At 31.1% G+C, this 18,791-nt stretch overlaps 3 protein-coding genes across 5 annotated transcripts in view; 2 read left to right on the top strand and 1 right to left on the bottom strand.

The window, feature by feature from the left end:
* Positions 1-10,854, top strand: part of LOC146537152 (uncharacterized) — a 32,679-nt gene extending 21,825 nt beyond the window's left edge. For all 3 annotated transcript variants that reach the window (XM_085187892.1, XM_085187893.1, XM_085187894.1), the window contains 8 exons: positions 2,571-2,676; positions 3,378-3,459; positions 3,588-3,681; positions 4,103-4,516; positions 4,850-5,268; positions 5,515-5,590; positions 5,885-5,966; positions 6,198-10,854. In XM_085187892.1, the coding sequence (XP_085044018.1) occupies positions 2,571-2,676; positions 3,378-3,459; positions 3,588-3,681; positions 4,103-4,516; positions 4,850-5,268; positions 5,515-5,590; positions 5,885-5,966; positions 6,198-7,286 (2,362 nt within the window). In that variant the 3' untranslated portion in view covers positions 7,287-10,854. The remainder of the gene's footprint in view (positions 1-2,570; positions 2,677-3,377; positions 3,460-3,587; positions 3,682-4,102; positions 4,517-4,849; positions 5,269-5,514; positions 5,591-5,884; positions 5,967-6,197) is intronic.
* LOC146537153 (cilia- and flagella-associated protein 263) lies at positions 315-1,808 on the bottom strand. Its single transcript, XM_085188229.1, has one exon. The coding sequence runs from the start codon at positions 1,647-1,649 to the stop codon at positions 417-419; it is 1,233 nt and encodes a 410-aa protein (XP_085044355.1). The 5' UTR covers positions 1,650-1,808; the 3' UTR covers positions 315-416.
* Positions 10,855-11,688: 834 nt separating the features above from the next.
* Positions 11,689-18,514, top strand: LOC146537154 (uncharacterized). The gene is made up of 5 exons (XM_085187899.1): positions 11,689-12,176; positions 12,510-12,928; positions 13,175-13,250; positions 13,545-13,626; positions 13,858-18,514. Exons 1-5 carry the CDS (start codon positions 11,704-11,706, stop codon positions 14,944-14,946), a joined length of 2,139 nt encoding a protein of 712 aa, XP_085044025.1. The 5' UTR covers positions 11,689-11,703; the 3' UTR covers positions 14,947-18,514.
* The last annotated feature ends 277 nt before the right edge of the window (positions 18,515-18,791 follow it).

The raw sequence follows: 18,791 nt of genomic DNA on the forward strand, positions 1-18,791 counted from the left end.
ACCCTTCCACCAACAAAGAGTATTGCATTTTGTAATTAATTCGCTCTGTTCCCGAAAACTGTGCGAGTTCATTTAACTCTTTCATTATCCCCTCATATCCTTTCGCATCGGAAACCGTTTAATGCAGTATTCTGTATTATCAGAGCGAGGAAATGAAAATAATATTTTGCCCTACGGTTAGACGCTGTACAACTGCTAAACGATGAGATTTAGAAAGAAACAAGGAATGCCACAGACTTGGTTATCATTTTTAAGAGTTGTTAATATTATAATCGATGTTAAAAAAACCACGAGATATAAAATAAGTTTATTTATATCAGAAAACAAAACATTTTGTAACAGTAATCATCAATATTTTTTGTACTATTTACTTGATTAAACTGGATAAATAAAGAAAATCTGAAAAAGTGACTGATTTACTCCTTGGTAAATATTGATTTTAATTTCTTATTTAATGAATTCAGCGCAATTTGTTGTATATGAAGTCTATTTTCCAATAGCTTAATGCTATGTGTCAAATCTGTTACTTCCGATTTAATATTAACATAGTCCATTATGTCCGGTACTTCATAAGCCATTCTTATTTTTTTGACGTCATCAAGCTTCTGAGCCAAACTTTCAGCTTGCACTTGAATTATATCTCTTTCCTTATCCAATTCGATTGCCTGCTTTTCTTTGTCTTTAATCGATTTTATTATGTTCGTCAAGTAGGCGTTTTGTTCCATCATAGCCTTTTTATGGACAGTAAGGGTTAAGTTAGCATCACCAGTCATTTTCTTTAGTTCACCCAATTGTTGTAATTTGTAATCGATTATTTGTAAGCATTCTTTGTTCTCGATTTTTAGTTTTTCAAAATCGACCGCTCTCAAACTTTCGCTCAATTCGGCTTTTACTTTTATTTGGCCTTTTAATTTGCTGTATTGAGAGTTTAAAGTGCTTGTTCTAAGTCTTAACTTCCCTATTTGACTGTCACAAATTTTGACCCATTCGGTCATAAAGCGTATCCAAACTTCTGCTGGAATCCTCAGAGCTATTTTGTCCCATCCCTCGACGATAACCTGCTGCTCAAACATTTCACTCGCCTTTTGGATATCGATTTCTCGTAACCCGATTTCTTCAAGCTGAGCTTTTAACAGCGCGTGTTTCTTTTCAGCCTTTTTTCGACTTTTTTCCAAGTTACTAATTAAAATCTCCATTTCTGACGACACTAATTCCGATCGCTCTAAAACATTTATTCTCGGTCCAGAACCAAAAATTACTGTTGCACTCGCTTTAGCTGACGATTCTATCCGTCTTGATGACACCTTCGATGGACTAGTTAACATTCGTGACTGACTCATTAGAGATTCAATCGCAAGTTTCGACGTTTGCGATTTGACGAAACTGCCGACATGTAAAGACGTGGTGCTTTGTAACCTTATCGCATATTCCATTGCTTGTTGGATCCCATGCATCAGGGACGGTTCCAGCCTCATAATAGTTCGTTCAAAGATTTCATTTTCGAGCGCTAAAACTCGAATTTGTACTTTCAAATCGTTTACTTGCTTTATAAGTTCGTCGTCTGTTAGTTCTTCCAAATCGCTTGCAAAGTGGCAGGATGATCGTGAGTGCTGACTTATGCTACTCCTATGAACTTGAGAATGGGACATTTTAATTAGGAAAAAATATAAAAAAGATTGAGTAAAACAACGAAAACGTTCTATCAATAGCGCTGACAATTCTTGTCTAGCGCCACATTATGACAAAACTACTTCATGATACTTCAAATTTTCACACATACTCTTTATGTATCATACCATAAGGTTTTATTTGGTGTTTGACTCCTCTGTAATAGTAATGGCCTATAACAAACAAGTGGTTGCTATGGAGGCTTCGAAATAGACTTTCGTGTCAATGCCATTTTGGTTTTTATAATAATAGCCTGACCTCGTAACCTGTAGACGTTGTGACCTGATAACAGGCTTCCTATCGAGTGTAAAGACTCATTTGAAATACTTTATTCTATTTATAAGAACACTAGAAATTGCCTGAATAAGAGTTGGTTTTTTTAAAGTGTTTTTTTAGTTTTAAAATGTTATAATTATAAATGAGGGAATAACATATTTGAATATTATTTAAAAATCATTCTTCTTAACTTAAACAGCCTGATTGTAAGCGCGTCAGTTTTGGGTTCGATTGGCCGAGGTAGAATGAATTCCTTGGTGATCAATTCAGCGCGGCATCAGGTTCCGCCACTAAACATGTAATTTTCGAAAATTAGGCGGAAAGTGAGGACTGTAGTATATTGTCTTACACTAAGTTCCTTCTGCCTACCCTGCTACTTGCGGAATACAGCGTGACAAAGACATCTAAGCTTAAGTTTTATTATGATGTAGTCTTACGTTTTATAAGAGAAGAAACCGGTGTCACGGTTTTAATTCAAATACCAAACAATTTGAATGTTTTTCTTGCGCCTCGTTTTACCAATCTCAAAGATTTTATACAATTCTTGCAGTATTTATATTTTTCTATAAAACTCAGTATATTCAATAATAATTTTATATAAAAACATATTTCTTTATTATTTGCAGTCATGAACGTAAGAAGATGTATTGGGAACAACTTGAATTACGATGCAGATCGTTATATAGACCGCCGAGCGGACAACCCGCTGCCACCACTGGAAGACCTGTACAGGTACTTTACGTTTAAATATTCTTATATTATTAATAACGTTTGTTTTCAGCTCTCATATTATTTTGAACCTGAACATCGTAGGCAGGTAGTATTTTTACTTTCTTTTTTTTCCCTGTCCTCCACAAGGCGTAAATCAGCTACGGCAAAACCATAACCAAAGCAAATTAAAATGATTGGTGATTTTTTCTGATGTGTGCAGTAACACACAGTAAAAGAGAGAGGTCATGGGTTCCACTCCCACTCGAGGATATGAAATATTTATTTTTTAACCGACTTCTGTAAGAAAAGGAGGTTATCAATTCGACTGTATTTTTTTTTTCATTTCTTCTCTTTGGTGTCGGGCCAAAGTGTGGAATTGAGTTTTGTCACTCAACATGTAACATCTCCAGAAATCGGCGGAAATATGGAACGGAATGTTTTAAAACTAGCTTCCCACTTCCCATCTTCCATTGGTACAATATAAGTAAGTTAGTAAGAAAGGGGGGCAAAGAATATGAAAGTTTACGTTTCAAGTTATGGTTATGGTTTAGTTTTCATATTTAATTCTCAAGTTATTGCTAAGTTTTTAGCTGATATTATTTATAATTTTAGTTATCGAAATAATATCATATTTAAAGTAATATAATTTTTAGTTACGTTTTGAAATTAGTCTCATGCCTTAAAAACTTATTAAGTTAATGATTGTTTGTTATGTATTCCAGAATAGCTGCAGCTGTTGCGCTCAGTGTCATACTACTCAACCCGCGTGGGACTTCAGCTTGCAACATCGATTTTGGGCACCTGGTTAGTGTAATTTTATCCATCCATCCAAATATGAAATATTTGATTCCCCGGAGTGGGAATTAAACACATCCGGTTTACAGTAACATTCTTGTGCCTCATTGTTTTTATTATATATTTATTTGTTTCAGGTCGTATAGGTAATTTGTATTCGCCTAATCCGGGCACCAATAGAAAAACGTCACCGTGGAGTTGGTTTCCTTGGCCGAGGGGAAATAGCCAAAAGTGAGTTTTATTATCATTTTTTTATATATTTTATTATTTATGTTATTATTATAATAACAAAAAATGTTTGTTTGTATAGTTTTTTGTAAATCTTTACGATGTATCCTGCAATATGCAGGCTGAGTGTGCGCAAACTATTGTTAATGTTAACATTTAGTTCCCCACTTCCCGCAATGTTTTTGGATATTGCGTGATTAGTGATGGATTTTAACACGCACCACATCACAACGGCACAGCGTTTAGGGAATTAATTTTGCGTTTGCTCGCTCTGTTACCACAATAAAAGGCGGCGTTGAGTTTCGCCGCTCAACACGCGATGTCGAAAATTGTACGGAAAGTGGGGTAGTAGGTTATCTCTGCTTATGCTTTATGAAGGATACAGCGTGGAGAAAAAAAAAACTTATATCAAAATATTTTTTAGTTCCCGATGCAGAATGAGTGGTGTACCACAATCCGGGGACAGCGCTTACGGATTTTGCGAAACTGAACAAAATCCAAATCCGGGACAATCTTACGACGAACGAAATTACCCTGCAAATTTTAACCAATTCCCCCGTCAAAATCCCAATTTTCCCCAAAATCCCGCCAACTTTCCCCAAAATCCTGTCAATTTTCCTCAAAATCCTAGTAATTATCCCCAAAGTTCAGATTTTTCCCAAAACGTGGGTAATTTTAGTCAAAATCAGTACCCAGGTGGTACTAATTTTGGACAAAGTACTAGTTTTAGTCCCGGATTTCAAGAGGGTTTTGGGGAAACCAGCGGGAGTTTTGATGCGCAGACAGGAGTGTGGGGACCTCCTCCCCCTTATAGTCCTCAAGGGAGAAATGGTAGCCGGTAGGTTAAAGTATTTTTTTCCATATTTAAAAAAATGTGAATTGTGAATCAGTTTTATTCTATGATTATAATTAATTTGCAAATATTTTTGTTGAAAACAACACAATTAAAAAAGTATATATATTTATATTATCTTTTTTTGTGTATTTTGTTTTGAAACTATGATTTCACAATTTTTAGGCCCTTATAAAAGTCATAATAATATTTTTTTCTTTTCACAATCCTTTTCAATGTACAATGTATAGTATACATTCTCCCTTAAATAATTATTATACAATTTGTAATATTAATATTGAATACTTAATTTCCTTATATATTTTTTCCCTTTTTTAGTCATCACCTCCATCATCAAGATCCAGCAGCCGCCACCTTACTTCATCATCACCACATCGATCATCGAAATTCAATACAACATGAAACATTACAACACGCGTGTTCTAGAAACTTCATACAAATGCAAAACATACCAGAAATCAACAGAATCAATCAAGAATCAAGAATGAATCAAGACTTGACTCGGTTAAACCCGGACTTGCCTCGATTAAATCCGGACTTGAATAGGATGAATCAAGAAATGAATCATATGTACCCAAACGAACAGGATGTTAATTTGGAAAGATTTAACACTTTACGCGGTCATTTAGTCCCATATAGAGGATGTCAAAGGCTTGGAGTTAGTTCGGGAAATTTACATCGAGATTGTAGGGAAGATGTTGCTATTGAGTGTTTACATCAAAAAACTGCTTGTAAAGGTATTGTTATTATTATTATTTTTTCATTTAAATGAAAGTAAATAAAGTAAAAAATAAAATCGGTGGTGCTAATTTATTAGATATAAAAAAATTGAGTATTAAATTTCTTATTTCAAATAAAATTTGAATTTGTCTTTGTTAGAAAAGTCAAATTCCTTACTCTTAAATTATTTTGTGCAAAAACCATATAAGGAATTTTTGTTATTTTTATAAGGTTCCTATTATTTATTTTTTGTTTTGTTTTAGATCAAAACAGCGAGTCTTGTCCGAAATTGGGTAAAGAAAATTTGGGTTTTCAAAACGATAAACATTCGCCTGTCAGGTAAAAGTGCTTATACTTACAAATAATAATAATAAAACTTTATTTTTTCCTGCTATATCCTACATATAGCAGGCTTGGCAACGGGAACTTAGCGTTAAGATGAGACACCATTCCCCATTTTCGAGACGTTGCATGGCTAAACTCCATTGACATTTCACGCTTTGTCTTGTTACTATATAAAAATAAATGAAAATTCCCTAGAGGGAATAAGTTCACAACCATTCCGTTTACGCTATTCCACTGCGGAACGACGGCCTCAAGTACTTATTCCCTAATTTTTTTGTGTTTTAACAGATCTTCAATACAAGACTGTCGTGGTGTGAATCAAAATACAGAATCTGAAGTGTATTTCGCTGATGTATCGAGTTGTTGTAATGTGAGTATTTTTAAAGCTATTCCCGTAAATCCTGTTCTTCTATTACCGACGGAGCCGAGATATGAAGTTTAGTTGTGAAACTCAACGCTGCGCTCGTTCCGAGTACAGATCGAACCCATAGCCTTTTACAATTAAACTTCCAACTGGCTACTGTCAAAATAGTGAAGTGGCATAACATTTAACGATTCTTTGATATTTTATTAAATTAATACAAAATTACATTATTTCCAGGCGGACTGCTGTGTAAATGCAAATAATATGTCAGCTTTAGTCGGCACTATAGAGAATCATCCAGAATCAACATCTGAATCGGACACATCATTCACATTAACACGTCAACAACGACCTCAACCACAAGTCGGTTCAAAAAGACGACCGAAAAACACGGAAAAACACATAAAACAAGAAAAAATAAGGGATTTTAATAATTCCGTACGATTAACAGAACAACAGATCGAACATTTGAACAATTCGATGAGAATTGAAAGAATGAACGAAATAAGAATGAGTGATAGAATTAATGAATCGCGTGAGGCACGAGTGAATGATTCACGAGATCGGTTAAATGATTCTAGAGTTGATAGATTGAATGATTCAAGAGTTGAACGATTGAATGATTCAAGAGTTGAACGATTGAATGATTCTAGAGTTGATCGAATAAATGATTCAAGAGTTGAGCGATTAAATGATTCAAGAGTGGAAAGATTAAATGATTCAAGAAGTGATAGATTGAATGATTCAAGAGTCGATAGATTGAATGATTCAGATCGTAGTGATCCAAGAGATAGAATGAATGATTCTAGAGACCGACTTAATGAGCGGAATGAACGTTTGAGCGATCGCTTAAATGATTCAAGGATAGACCGAATGAGTGAACGAGAAAGAGCAAATGAATCTCGCAGTGAAAGATTCGATGATCGCAGAATGTCGGAATTAAATTCAAGTATAAGAATAGAAGGTAGTCCTAAAATGCGTCACGTAACACCATTACGTATGACACGCACTAGTCCTAAGAATATAAAAGAAAATCCGCGACAGTCAAGTTCGGATTCGAATAAAGATTTCTTTACCCCAAATTTATCACCGCTGTCGCCAAATACGGAAGAATCTTTATTGTCAGACGATGACAGAAATATTAAACCGGAAACGGTATATTCTAATGAACCGGAAGTGTCAAAATGCTTGGCGCCCGACTCTCAATATGAAACGGTTCGTGAAAAAGATGAGATTTTAAAAACTAACCATCATCATTGCTACAGCGATACAAATACTATGGACTCGGGATGGCAGAGTGGCTCTGAGAAACAAGTGACAGATTAAATGTTGGAAATGTCAAAATGGCAATTGTATAACACTTGTCAAAGTAATATATATTTGACAAGTATATATATGTATATGCCACAATTAAAGAACAAAATACGTGAAACTGTCAATAGAAGACAGTTGTATGACACTTGTCACAGGTAATAATTAAATTTACATATACTGGCAATGTAGTATTTTAGGGTGACAAATAAAAGCGATAATAAGAGTCTTATTATAATTAACTGATCGTTTATAAATAATTCGAATTAGCGAGCTTTCGACACTGTGGTATTTTTCAATTTTACTACGGAACCTCGAAATGTTGGTACGGTCAGCAACATATTGCAAATTATTCAGAGTTTTTTTTTAACATAAGGTATTCTGGGAAAGTCGTCAAATAGTGATTCAGTGTTTGATTATAACTGCGATAGTTGTGAATACGATTCTCACTTGAGAAAATAAATTATTTTAATTTCCTTGCTCTGGCAACAAGACAAGGCCTCGAAAAATGTTTGATGAGTGGGGAACGGTATGTCTGAACAGTGCCCACTGTTTGAACATTGCGTTGCCCACTCCGTTCCCTCTGCCGACCTCTTTTGTAAAGGACACAGCGTGAAGCTGTGTATAAAATATTTGTGTTTATGGTTGATGTGAATGAAATGATAAATATTTTTTTATTTACGCAAAAATTTTGGTTTTCAATAATATTTATAAAATTTAATTAAAATATTTTGCTGACTGTACCTAATTTAAATGTAGTCCAAATTTCGTCTTCGAATGTGTATATAAAGTTTTAAAAATTGTAGATTTAGCAGAAGGTGGAATTTTTTAATTGTTAATAATGTAATCTGTCATTATGACAAGTGAGCTGTCGTTTTGACAATCGAATGGCGTTAATGTGACATTATGACTTTTTTGAATTAATATTGCTCTCTACTTTACTGAATTATAAAAATCGAGATTCTAAAATACTCAATAATTTTTATTATTATAATATACTAAAAATTCCTATTGTAATTGCTAAAATGGTGTATTAGATCTTCTAAGTTTTTCGCTTCAGAAAGACCGAGATAGACATCGAATATTTTTGATTAGTGCGAAAGAGACGACACGATCGTGATACAAATTATTTTTAGTAGTATTATTTGGCTGTATAATTGCATCTCAATAAAATTTATAATATAACGAAATCCGTATATTTAAAAAGTATTCATTTTAAAAATTTAAAGTTTGAGTAGAACAATTTTCAGTTCAGTGTAAACTCTATATTTGGCGCTAAGACAGGAAGAATTATAGAAATAAGGTGTATATGCATAATACATGCATATAAATCTTTTACTCGATTCTTTCACTCTTCAGTCTGTCTATAGTAATCATAGACAGAGTCAAGAGTAATCATAGACAGAGTAAAGAGTAATCATAGACAGTGTAAAGAGTAATCATAGACAGAGTCAAGAGTAATTATAGACAAGTGCGAATGAATTATGTTTTTCATATCTCTTAATTCTATTAATTATATTTAATTTTTTAGTATTTGTTATTATAACTGCAAAAGTCTGACGGCAAAATGCATCATTTGTGAAAATTTTAACTGTTTAATTATCACGTTTTGTGATATACAGCCTGGTAACAGACGGACGGACGGACAGCGAAGTCTTAGTAATCTAGGATGTGTAGTCCCGATTTAACTTTGGGTACGAAACCCAAAAACTATATTATAAAGTAACTTACAAATAAACTAAGAAAAGCTTATATTTTGAAATTAATCATATTTTCAAGAAATATAAATTTTTATGACTGTTTGTTCAAAACAAAGTTAGGGCATCTTCATAGTGCTCTGATTTACAAGACTGTACCTCGTTCAATATTATTTTAAATTACAATTCTTCCTCCAAATTACTATTTAACTGTCGATTTAAAGTAATTATTTAGTCTCAATTTAACATTTTTACCTATATTTTAATAATATAAACGATTAAAAAAATAACATTTCATTACAATAATTTATAGATTTAGTTATTTAGAATTGTGTGCCAAGTAGAGTATGTAGGAGTTTTTATAATATGACATAAAAATATGCATATTAATTAATTAAAATACAAAATCAATTGGTTTTCTCAATCCTTCAATGTTTCTAACATAGCTAAATTTACACTAAAACGGGCCTTTTTATAAGTAAACGATGTCTTGCCTTCTATTAAAAAACAATCAAAATCTACTAATAAAGCGATATACATACTATTATTGTGTAAATAATATTTTTAGCATTTTAGTATATTTGTTAGTTGTGTATTTAGATCCTTATATTCAAAATACATATATATGAAAAAATAAATTTATTTCGATACAAAATTGTCCGTCTGTCAGATGAATGTATTGAAATAACTTTATTTTGTAGTTATTTTAATAAAAATTGTTATTAGATTTTACTTGTGTTACTCTTATCCTAATAGTTTCGATTAAACATTTTTTTAACAAATATATTTTGTTGAGGACTAATTTGTACAACCAATGATTATTTTTTTTACCTAAAAATTCAACTTGCCTTTGTCCAAAAATGCGTACAACTTTATATATAATTTTTTAAAAACTAAAATTATGACTCATGTACTATGTATTTAAAATTTATTTGAAATTTGTAAAATATTAATTATTATATAATAAACAAAGTTCCTTCTTTCACGCACAATTCTAAATTTTATTTTTAATAAAAAATGTGGATATCGATTATTTAAAAAGGCATTTTTAAAACTATTGTGCCTATTTCAATTGATGGTTTCTTAATGATAATATAATTATAAACATTTATAATGAATTATGATTATTGTTCTCAAATTTAAAAGTTAATTGAAAAAAGAGAAAGATTGAACGTAGTACTCAAATAAAAAAATTATAATACATAAATAAATTCTGAATCATTGTTTTTATAATAATATTAAAATCAATTTAAATCTGTCAAAAACAATTGATATCTGCCAGTAATATTGAAATTTTTATAGTTAAGCTACTGTTTATTCGTTTATTTAGTTATATCTATTTACCATTAAGTTAATTAAAAAAGATAAAAAATCCTACGAGACAAAGGAATTGTACATTTTTAAACTATTGTTTAATTAATACTTCTGTAATTTATATTTAGAAATTTAGATTAAATTCTTACAGTCCATATTTGTATTTTTAAATTGTAGTTGTTCGTGTTTAAGATGTTTTTTTAATCGACTAAGAATTTTTAAAATATTTTCTGAAACAAGTACTTTCGCTGATATTTTATCATTTGACTTATAATACAATAATACATGACAGTCGTTGTATAAAAAAAGTTTTAAAATGTTGCCAGTAGTGAAAATTTCTTATTTTTATTAAAAAAAAAAGATTTGTATATATGGAAGAAATATAATAAAATGATAAATTATCTGCGATGTACTTCAAAACTATTAACGTCTGTCCAATTTTATATATAGGAATTGAGATTTAACATTTTGTATTGTGATTTTGTTCTTCATTCATTGTGTCTTCAGTGTTAGTTTCTGATTAGTATTGTTAGATTTATCTATAATGGTTCTATTAAAAGACTGAAATCATCGTTTTTGTGTTTTTTTTAATAATTCTGTATCATTTTAATCTTAGGTTATTTTATCACTCTGAACCTTAATTGTATCTTTATTATAAACTAGCGGGCGCGCGCAGCTTCTAATATACCATGAAACATGTGTTCAATTAAATACTTTTAAGAGTCTGAATTTCTAATTTTATAAGAATCGATGCCGATTTAATTTTTTTTCCATACAAACTTTCAACTCCCGATTTGCACCCTTAGAGGGAGAATTCTTGAAAACGATGAAACACGTGTTCAATTAAATACTTTTAAAAATCTAAATTTCAAATTTTATAAGAATCGGTGCCGATTTAAATTTTTTTCCATACAAACTTTCAACCCCTATATCACCCCTTTAGGGTTAAAATTTTTCAAAATCCCTTCTTAGTGGATGTCCAGATTACAAAAGTAAACATCTGTCCAAATTTCACGTTTCTTCTATCAGCGGTTACGGCTGTGCGTGCGTCTTACCTCAGTCAGTGAGGACAAGTCCTTTTATATATATAGATTATTTATGTTATTATTATAATAACAAAAAATGTTTGTTTGTATAGTTTTTTGTAAATCTTTACGATGTATCCTGCAATATGCAGGCTGAGTGTGCGCAAACTATTGTTAATGTTAACATTTAGTTCCCCACTTCCCGCAATGTTTTTGGATATTGCGTGATTAGTGATGGATTTTAACACGCACCACATCACAACGGCACAGCGTTTAGGGAATTAATTTTGCGTTTGCTCGCTCTGTTACCACAATAAAAGGCGGCGTTGAGTTTCGCCGCTCAACACGCGATGTCGAAAATTGTACGGAAAGTGGGGTAGTAGGTTATCTCTGCTTATGCTTTATGAAGGATACAGCGTGGAGAAAAAAAAAACTTATATCAAAATATTTTTTAGTTCCCGATGCAGAATGAGTGGTGTACCACAATCCGGGGACAGCGCTTACGGATTTTGCGAAACTGAACAAAATCCAAATCCGGGACAATCTTACGACGAACGAAATTACCCTGCAAATTTTAACCAATTCCCCCGTCAAAATCCCAATTTTCCCCAAAATCCCGCCAACTTTCCCCAAAATCCTGTCAATTTTCCTCAAAATCCTAGTAATTATCCCCAAAGTTCAGATTTTTCCCAAAACGTGGGTAATTTTAGTCAAAATCAGTACCCAGGTGGTACTAATTTTGGACAAAGTACTAGTTTTAGTCCCGGATTTCAAGAGGGTTTTGGGGAAACCAGCGGGAGTTTTGATGCGCAGACAGGAGTGTGGGGACCTCCTCCCCCTTATAGTCCTCAAGGGAGAAATGGTAGCCGGTAGGTTAAAGTATTTTTTTCCATATTTAAAAAAATGTGAATTGTGAATCAGTTTTATTCTATGATTATAATTAATTTGCAAATATTTTTGTTGAAAACAACACAATTAAAAAAGTATATATATTTATATTATCTTTTTTTGTGTATTTTGTTTTGAAACTATGATTTCACAATTTTTAGGCCCTTATAAAAGTCATAATAATATTTTTTTCTTTTCACAATCCTTTTCAATGTACAATGTATAGTATACATTCTCCCTTAAATAATTATTATACAATTTGTAATATTAATATTGAATACTTAATTTCCTTATATATTTTTTCCCTTTTTTAGTCATCACCTCCATCATCAAGATCCAGCAGCCGCCACCTTACTTCATCATCACCACATCGATCATCGAAATTCAATACAACATGAAACATTACAACACGCGTGTTCTAGAAACTTCATACAAATGCAAAACATACCAGAAATCAACAGAATCAATCAAGAATCAAGAATGAATCAAGACTTGACTCGGTTAAACCCGGACTTGCCTCGATTAAATCCGGACTTGAATAGGATGAATCAAGAAATGAATCATATGTACCCAAACGAACAGGATGTTAATTTGGAAAGATTTAACACTTTACGCGGTCATTTAGTCCCATATAGAGGATGTCAAAGGCTTGGAGTTAGTTCGGGAAATTTACATCGAGATTGTAGGGAAGATGTTGCTATTGAGTGTTTACATCAAAAAACTGCTTGTAAAGGTATTGTTATTATTATTATTTTTTCATTTAAATGAAAGTAAATAAAGTAAAAAATAAAATCGGTGGTGCTAATTTATTAGATATAAAAAAATTGAGTATTAAATTTCTTATTTCAAATAAAATTTGAATTTGTCTTTGTTAGAAAAGTCAAATTCCTTACTCTTAAATTATTTTGTGCAAAAACCATATAAGGAATTTTTGTTATTTTTATAAGGTTCCTATTATTTATTTTTTGTTTTGTTTTAGATCAAAACAGCGAGTCTTGTCCGAAATTGGGTAAAGAAAATTTGGGTTTTCAAAACGATAAACATTCGCCTGTCAGGTAAAAGTGCTTATACTTACAAATAATAATAATAAAACTTTATTTTTTCCTGCTATATCCTACATATAGCAGGCTTGGCAACGGGAACTTAGCGTTAAGATGAGACACCATTCCCCATTTTCGAGACGTTGCATGGCTGAACTCCATTGACATTTCACGCTTTGTCTTGTTACTATATAAAAATAAATGAAAATTCCCTAGAGGGAATAAGTTCACAACCATTCCGTTTACGCTATTCCACTGCGGAACGACGGCCTCAAGTACTTATTCCCTAATTTTTTTGTGTTTTAACAGATCTTCAATACAAGACTGTCGTGGTGTGAATCAAAATACAGAATCTGAAGTGTATTTCGCTGATGTATCGAGTTGTTTTAATGTGAGTATTTTTAAAGCTATTCCCGTAAATCCTGTTCTTCTATTACCGACGGAGCCGAGATATGAAGTTTAGTTGTGAAACTCAACGCTGCGCTCGTTCCGAGTACAGATCGAACCCATAGCCTTTTACAATTAAACTTCCAACTGGCTACTGTCAAAATAGTGAAGTGGCATAACATTTAACGATTCTTTGATATTTTATTAAATTAATACAAAATTACATTATTTCCAGGCGGACTGCTGTGTAAATGCAAATAATATGTCAGCTTTAGTCGGCACTATAGAGAATCATCCAGAATCAACATCTGAATCGGACACATCATTCACATTAACACGTCAACAACGACCTCAACCACAAGTCGGTTCAAAAAGACGACCGAAAAACACGGAAAAACACATAAAACAAGAAAAAATAAGGGATTTTAATAATTCCGTACGATTAACAGAACAACAGATCGAACATTTGAACAATTCGATGAGAATTGAAAGAATGAACGAAATAAGAATGAGTGATAGAATTAATGAATCGCGTGAGGCACGAGTGAATGATTCACGAGATCGGTTAAATGATTCTAGAGTTGATAGATTGAATGATTCAAGAGTTGAACGATTGAATGATTCAAGAGTTGAACGATTGAATGATTCTAGAGTTGATCGAATAAATGATTCAAGAGTTGAGCGATTAAATGATTCAAGAGTGGAAAGATTAAATGATTCAAGAAGTGATAGATTGAATGATTCAAGAGTCGATAGATTGAATGATTCAGATCGTAGTGATCCAAGAGATAGAATGAATGATTCTAGAGACCGACTTAATGAGCGGAATGAACGTTTGAGCGATCGCTTAAATGATTCAAGGATAGACCGAATGAGTGAACGAGAAAGAGCAAATGAATCTCGCAGTGAAAGATTCGATGATCGCAGAATGTCGGAATTAAATTCAAGTATAAGAATAGAAGGTAGTCCTAAAATGCGTCACGTAACACCATTACGTATGACACGCACTAGTCCTAAGAATATAAAAGAAAATCCGCGACAGTCAAGTTCGGATTCGAATAAAGATTTCTTTACCCCAAATTTATCACCGCTGTCGCCAAATACGGAAGAATCTTTATTGTCAGACGATGACAGAAATATTAAACCGGAAACGGTATATTCTAATGAACCGGAAGTGTCAAAATGCTTGGCGCCCGACTCTCAATATGAAACGGTTCGTGAAAAAGATGAGATTTTAAAAACTAACCATCATCATTGCTACAGCGATACAAATACTATGGACTCGGGATGGCAGAGTGGCTCTGAGAAACAAGTGACAGATTAAATGTTGGAAATGTCAAAATGGCAATTGTATAACACTTGTCAAAGTAATATATATTTGACAAGTATATATATGTATATGCCACAATTAAAGAACAAAATACGTGAAACTGTCAATAGAAGACAGTTGTATGACACTTGTCACAGGTAATAATTAAATTTACATATACTGGCAATGTAGTATTTTAGGGTGACAAATAAAAGCGATAATAAGAGTCTTATTATAATTAACTGATCGTTTATAAATAATTCGAATTAGCGAGCTTTCGACACTGTGGTATTTTTCAATTTTACTACGGAACCTCGAAATGTTGGTACGGTCAGCAACATATTGCAAATTATTCAGAGTTTTTTTTTAACATAAGGTATTCTGGGAAAGTCGTCAAATAGTGATTCAGTGTTTGATTATAACTGCGATAGTTGTGAATACGATTCTCACTTGAGAAAATAAATTATTTTAATTTCCTTGCTCTGGCAACAAGACAAGGCCTCGAAAAATGTTTGATGAGTGGGGAACGGTATGTCTGAACAGTGCCCACTGTTTGAACATTGCGTTGCCCACTCCGTTCCCTCTGCCGACCTCTTTTGTAAAGGACACAGCGTGAAGCTGTGTATAAAATATTTGTGTTTATGGTTGATGTGAATGAAATGATAAATATTTTTTTATTTACGCAAAAATTTTGGTTTTCAATAATATTTATAAAATTTAATTAAAATATTTTGCTGACTGTACCTAATTTAAATGTAGTCCAAATTTCGTCTTCGAATGTGTATATAAAGTTTTAAAAATTGTAGATTTAGCAGAAGGTGGAATTTTTTAATTGTTAATAATGTAATCTGTCATTATGACAAGTGAGCTGTCGTTTTGACAATCGAATGGCGTTAATGTGACATTATGACTTTTTTGAATTAATATTGCTCTCTACTTTACTGAATTATAAAAATCGAGATTCTAAAATACTCAATAATTTTTATTATTATAATATACTAAAAATTCCTATTGTAATTGCTAAAATGGTGTATTAGATCTTCTAAGTTTTTCGCTTCAGAAAGACCGAGATAGACATCGAATATTTTTGATTAGTGCGAAAGAGACGACACGATCGTGATACAAATTATTTTTAGTAGTATTATTTGGCTGTATAATTGCATCTCAATAAAATTTATAATATAACGAAATCCGTATATTTAAAAAGTATTCATTTTAAAAATTTAAAGTTTGAGTAGAACAATTTTCAGTTCAGTGTAAACTCTATATTTGGCGCTAAGACAGGAAGAATTATAGAAATAAGGTGTATATGCATAATACATGCATATAAATCTTTTACTCGATTCTTTCACTCTTCAGTCTGTCTATAGTAATCATAGACAGAGTCAAGAGTAATCATAGACAGAGTAAAGAGTAATCATAGACAGTGTAAAGAGTAATCATAGACAGAGTCAAGAGTAATTATAGACAAGTGCGAATGAATTATGTTTTTCATATCTCTTAATTCTATTAATTATATTTAATTTTTTAGTATTTGTTATTATAACTGCAAAAGTCTGACGGCAAAATGCATCATTTGTGAAAATTTTAACTGTTTAATTATCACGTTTTGTGATATACAGCCTGGTAACAGACGGACGGACGGACAGCGAAGTCTTAGTAATCTAGGATGTGTAGTCCCGATTTAACTTTGGGTACGAAACCCAAAAACTATATTATAAAGTAACTTACAAATAAACTAAGAAAAGCTTATATTTTGAAATTAATCATATTTTCAAGAAATATAAATTTTTATGACTGTTTGTTCAAAACAAAGTTAGGGCATCTTCATAGTGCTCTGATTTACAAGACTGTACCTCGTTCAATATTATTTTAAATTACAATTCTTCCTCCAAATTACTATTTAACTGTCGATTTAAAGTAATTATTTAGTCTCAATTTAACATTTTTACCTATATTTTAATAATATAAACGATTAAAAAAATAACATTTCATTACAATAATTTATAGATTTAGTTATTTAGAATTGTGTGCCAAGTAGAGTATGTAGGAGTTTTTATAATATGACATAAAAATATGCATATTAATTAATTAAAATACAAAATCAATTGGTTTTCTCAATCCTTCAATGTTTCTAACATAGCTAAATTTACACTAAAACGGGCCTTTTTATAAGTAAACGATGTCTTGCCTTCTATTAAAAAACAATCAAAATCTACTAATAAAGCGATATACATACTATTATTGTGTAAATAATATTTTTAGCATTTTAGTATATTTGTTAGTTGTGTATTTAGATCCTTATATTCAAAATACATATATATGAAAAAATAAATTTATTTCGATACAAAATTGTCCGTCTGTCAGATGAATGTATTGAAATAACTTTATTTTGTAGTTATTTTAATAAAAATTGTTATTAGATTTTACTTGTGTTACTCTTATCCTAATAGTTTCGATTAAACATTTTTTTAACAAATATATTTTGTTGAGGACTAATTTGTACAACCAATGATTATTTTTTTTACCTAAAAATTCAACTTGCCTTTGTCCAAAAATGCGTACAACTTTATATATAATTTTTTAAAAACTAAAATTATGACTCATGTACTATGTATTTAAAATTTATTTGAAATTTGTAAAATATTAATTATTATATAATAAACAAAGTTCCTTCTTTCACGCACAATTCTAAATTTTATTTTTAATAAAAAATGTGGATATCGATTATTTAAAAAGGCATTTTTAAAACTATTGTGCCTATTTCAATTGATGGTTTCTTAATGATAATATAATTATAAACATTTATAATGAATTATGATTATTGTTCTCAAATTTAAAAGTTAATTGAAAAAAGAGAAAGATTGAACGTAGTACTCAAATAAAAAAATTATAATACATAAATAAATTCTGAATCATTGTTTTTATAATAATATTAAAATCAATTTAAATCTGTCAAAAACAATTGATATCTGCCAGTAATATTGAAATTTTTATAGTTAAGCTACTGTTTATTCGTTTATTTAGTTATATCTATTTACCATTAAGTTAATTAAAAAAGATAAAAAATCCTACGAGACAAAGGAATTGTACATTTTTAAACTATTGTTTAATTAATACTTCTGTAATTTATATTTAGAAATTTAGATTAAATTCTTACAGTCCATATTTGTATTTTTAAATTGTAGTTGTTCGTGTTTAAGATGTTTTTTTAATCGACTAAGAATTTTTAAAATATTTTCTGAAACAAGTACTTTCGCTGATATTTTATCATTTGACTTATAATACAATAATACATGACAGTCGTTGTATAAAAAAAGTTTTAAAATGTTGCCAGTAGTGAAAATTTCTTATTTTTATTAAAAAAAAAAGATTTGTATATATGGAAGAAATATAATAAAATGATAAATTATCTGCGATGTACTTCAAAACTATTAACGTCTGTCCAATTTTATATATAGGAATTGAGATTTAACATTTTGTATTGTGATTTTGTTCTTCATTCATTGTGTCTTCAGTGTTAGTTTCTGATTAGTATTGTTAGATTTATCTATAATGGTTCTATTAAAAGACTGAAATCATCGTTTTTGTGTTTTTTTTAATAATTCTGTATCATTTTAATCTTAGGTTATTTTATCACTCTGAACCTTAATTGTATCTTTATTATAAACTAGCGGGCGCGCGCAGCTTCTAATATACCATGAAACATGTGTTCAATTAAATACTTTTAAGAGTCTGAATTTCTAATTTTATAAGAATCGATGCCGATTTAATTTTTTTTCCATACAAACTTTCAACTCCCGATTTGCACCCTTAGAGGGAGAATTCTTGAAAACGATGAAACACGTGTTCAATTAAAT

This window comes from Heliconius melpomene, chromosome 7 (assembly GCF_056956725.1).
Source record: "Heliconius melpomene rosina isolate 202511_hmr_F chromosome 7, ASM5695672v1, whole genome shotgun sequence".
NCBI classification, from domain to species: Eukaryota; Metazoa; Arthropoda; class Insecta; order Lepidoptera; family Nymphalidae; genus Heliconius; species Heliconius melpomene.

Excerpts from the sequence above, each read along its gene's own strand:
- LOC146537153 (XM_085188229.1), bottom strand. The coding sequence starts at position 1,649 with ATGTCCCATTCTCAAGTTCATAGGAGTAGCATAAGTCAGCACTCACGA.
- LOC146537154 (XM_085187899.1), top strand. The coding sequence starts at position 11,704 with ATGCTTTATGAAGGATACAGCGTGGAGAAAAAAAAAACTTATATCAAA. Across the intron at positions 12,929-13,174 it reads TCAAAAAACTGCTTGTAAAG|ATCAAAACAGCGAGTCTTGT; the intron begins GTATTGTTATTA and ends GTTTTGTTTTAG. Across the intron at positions 13,627-13,857 it reads ATGTATCGAGTTGTTTTAAT|GCGGACTGCTGTGTAAATGC; the intron begins GTGAGTATTTTT and ends CATTATTTCCAG.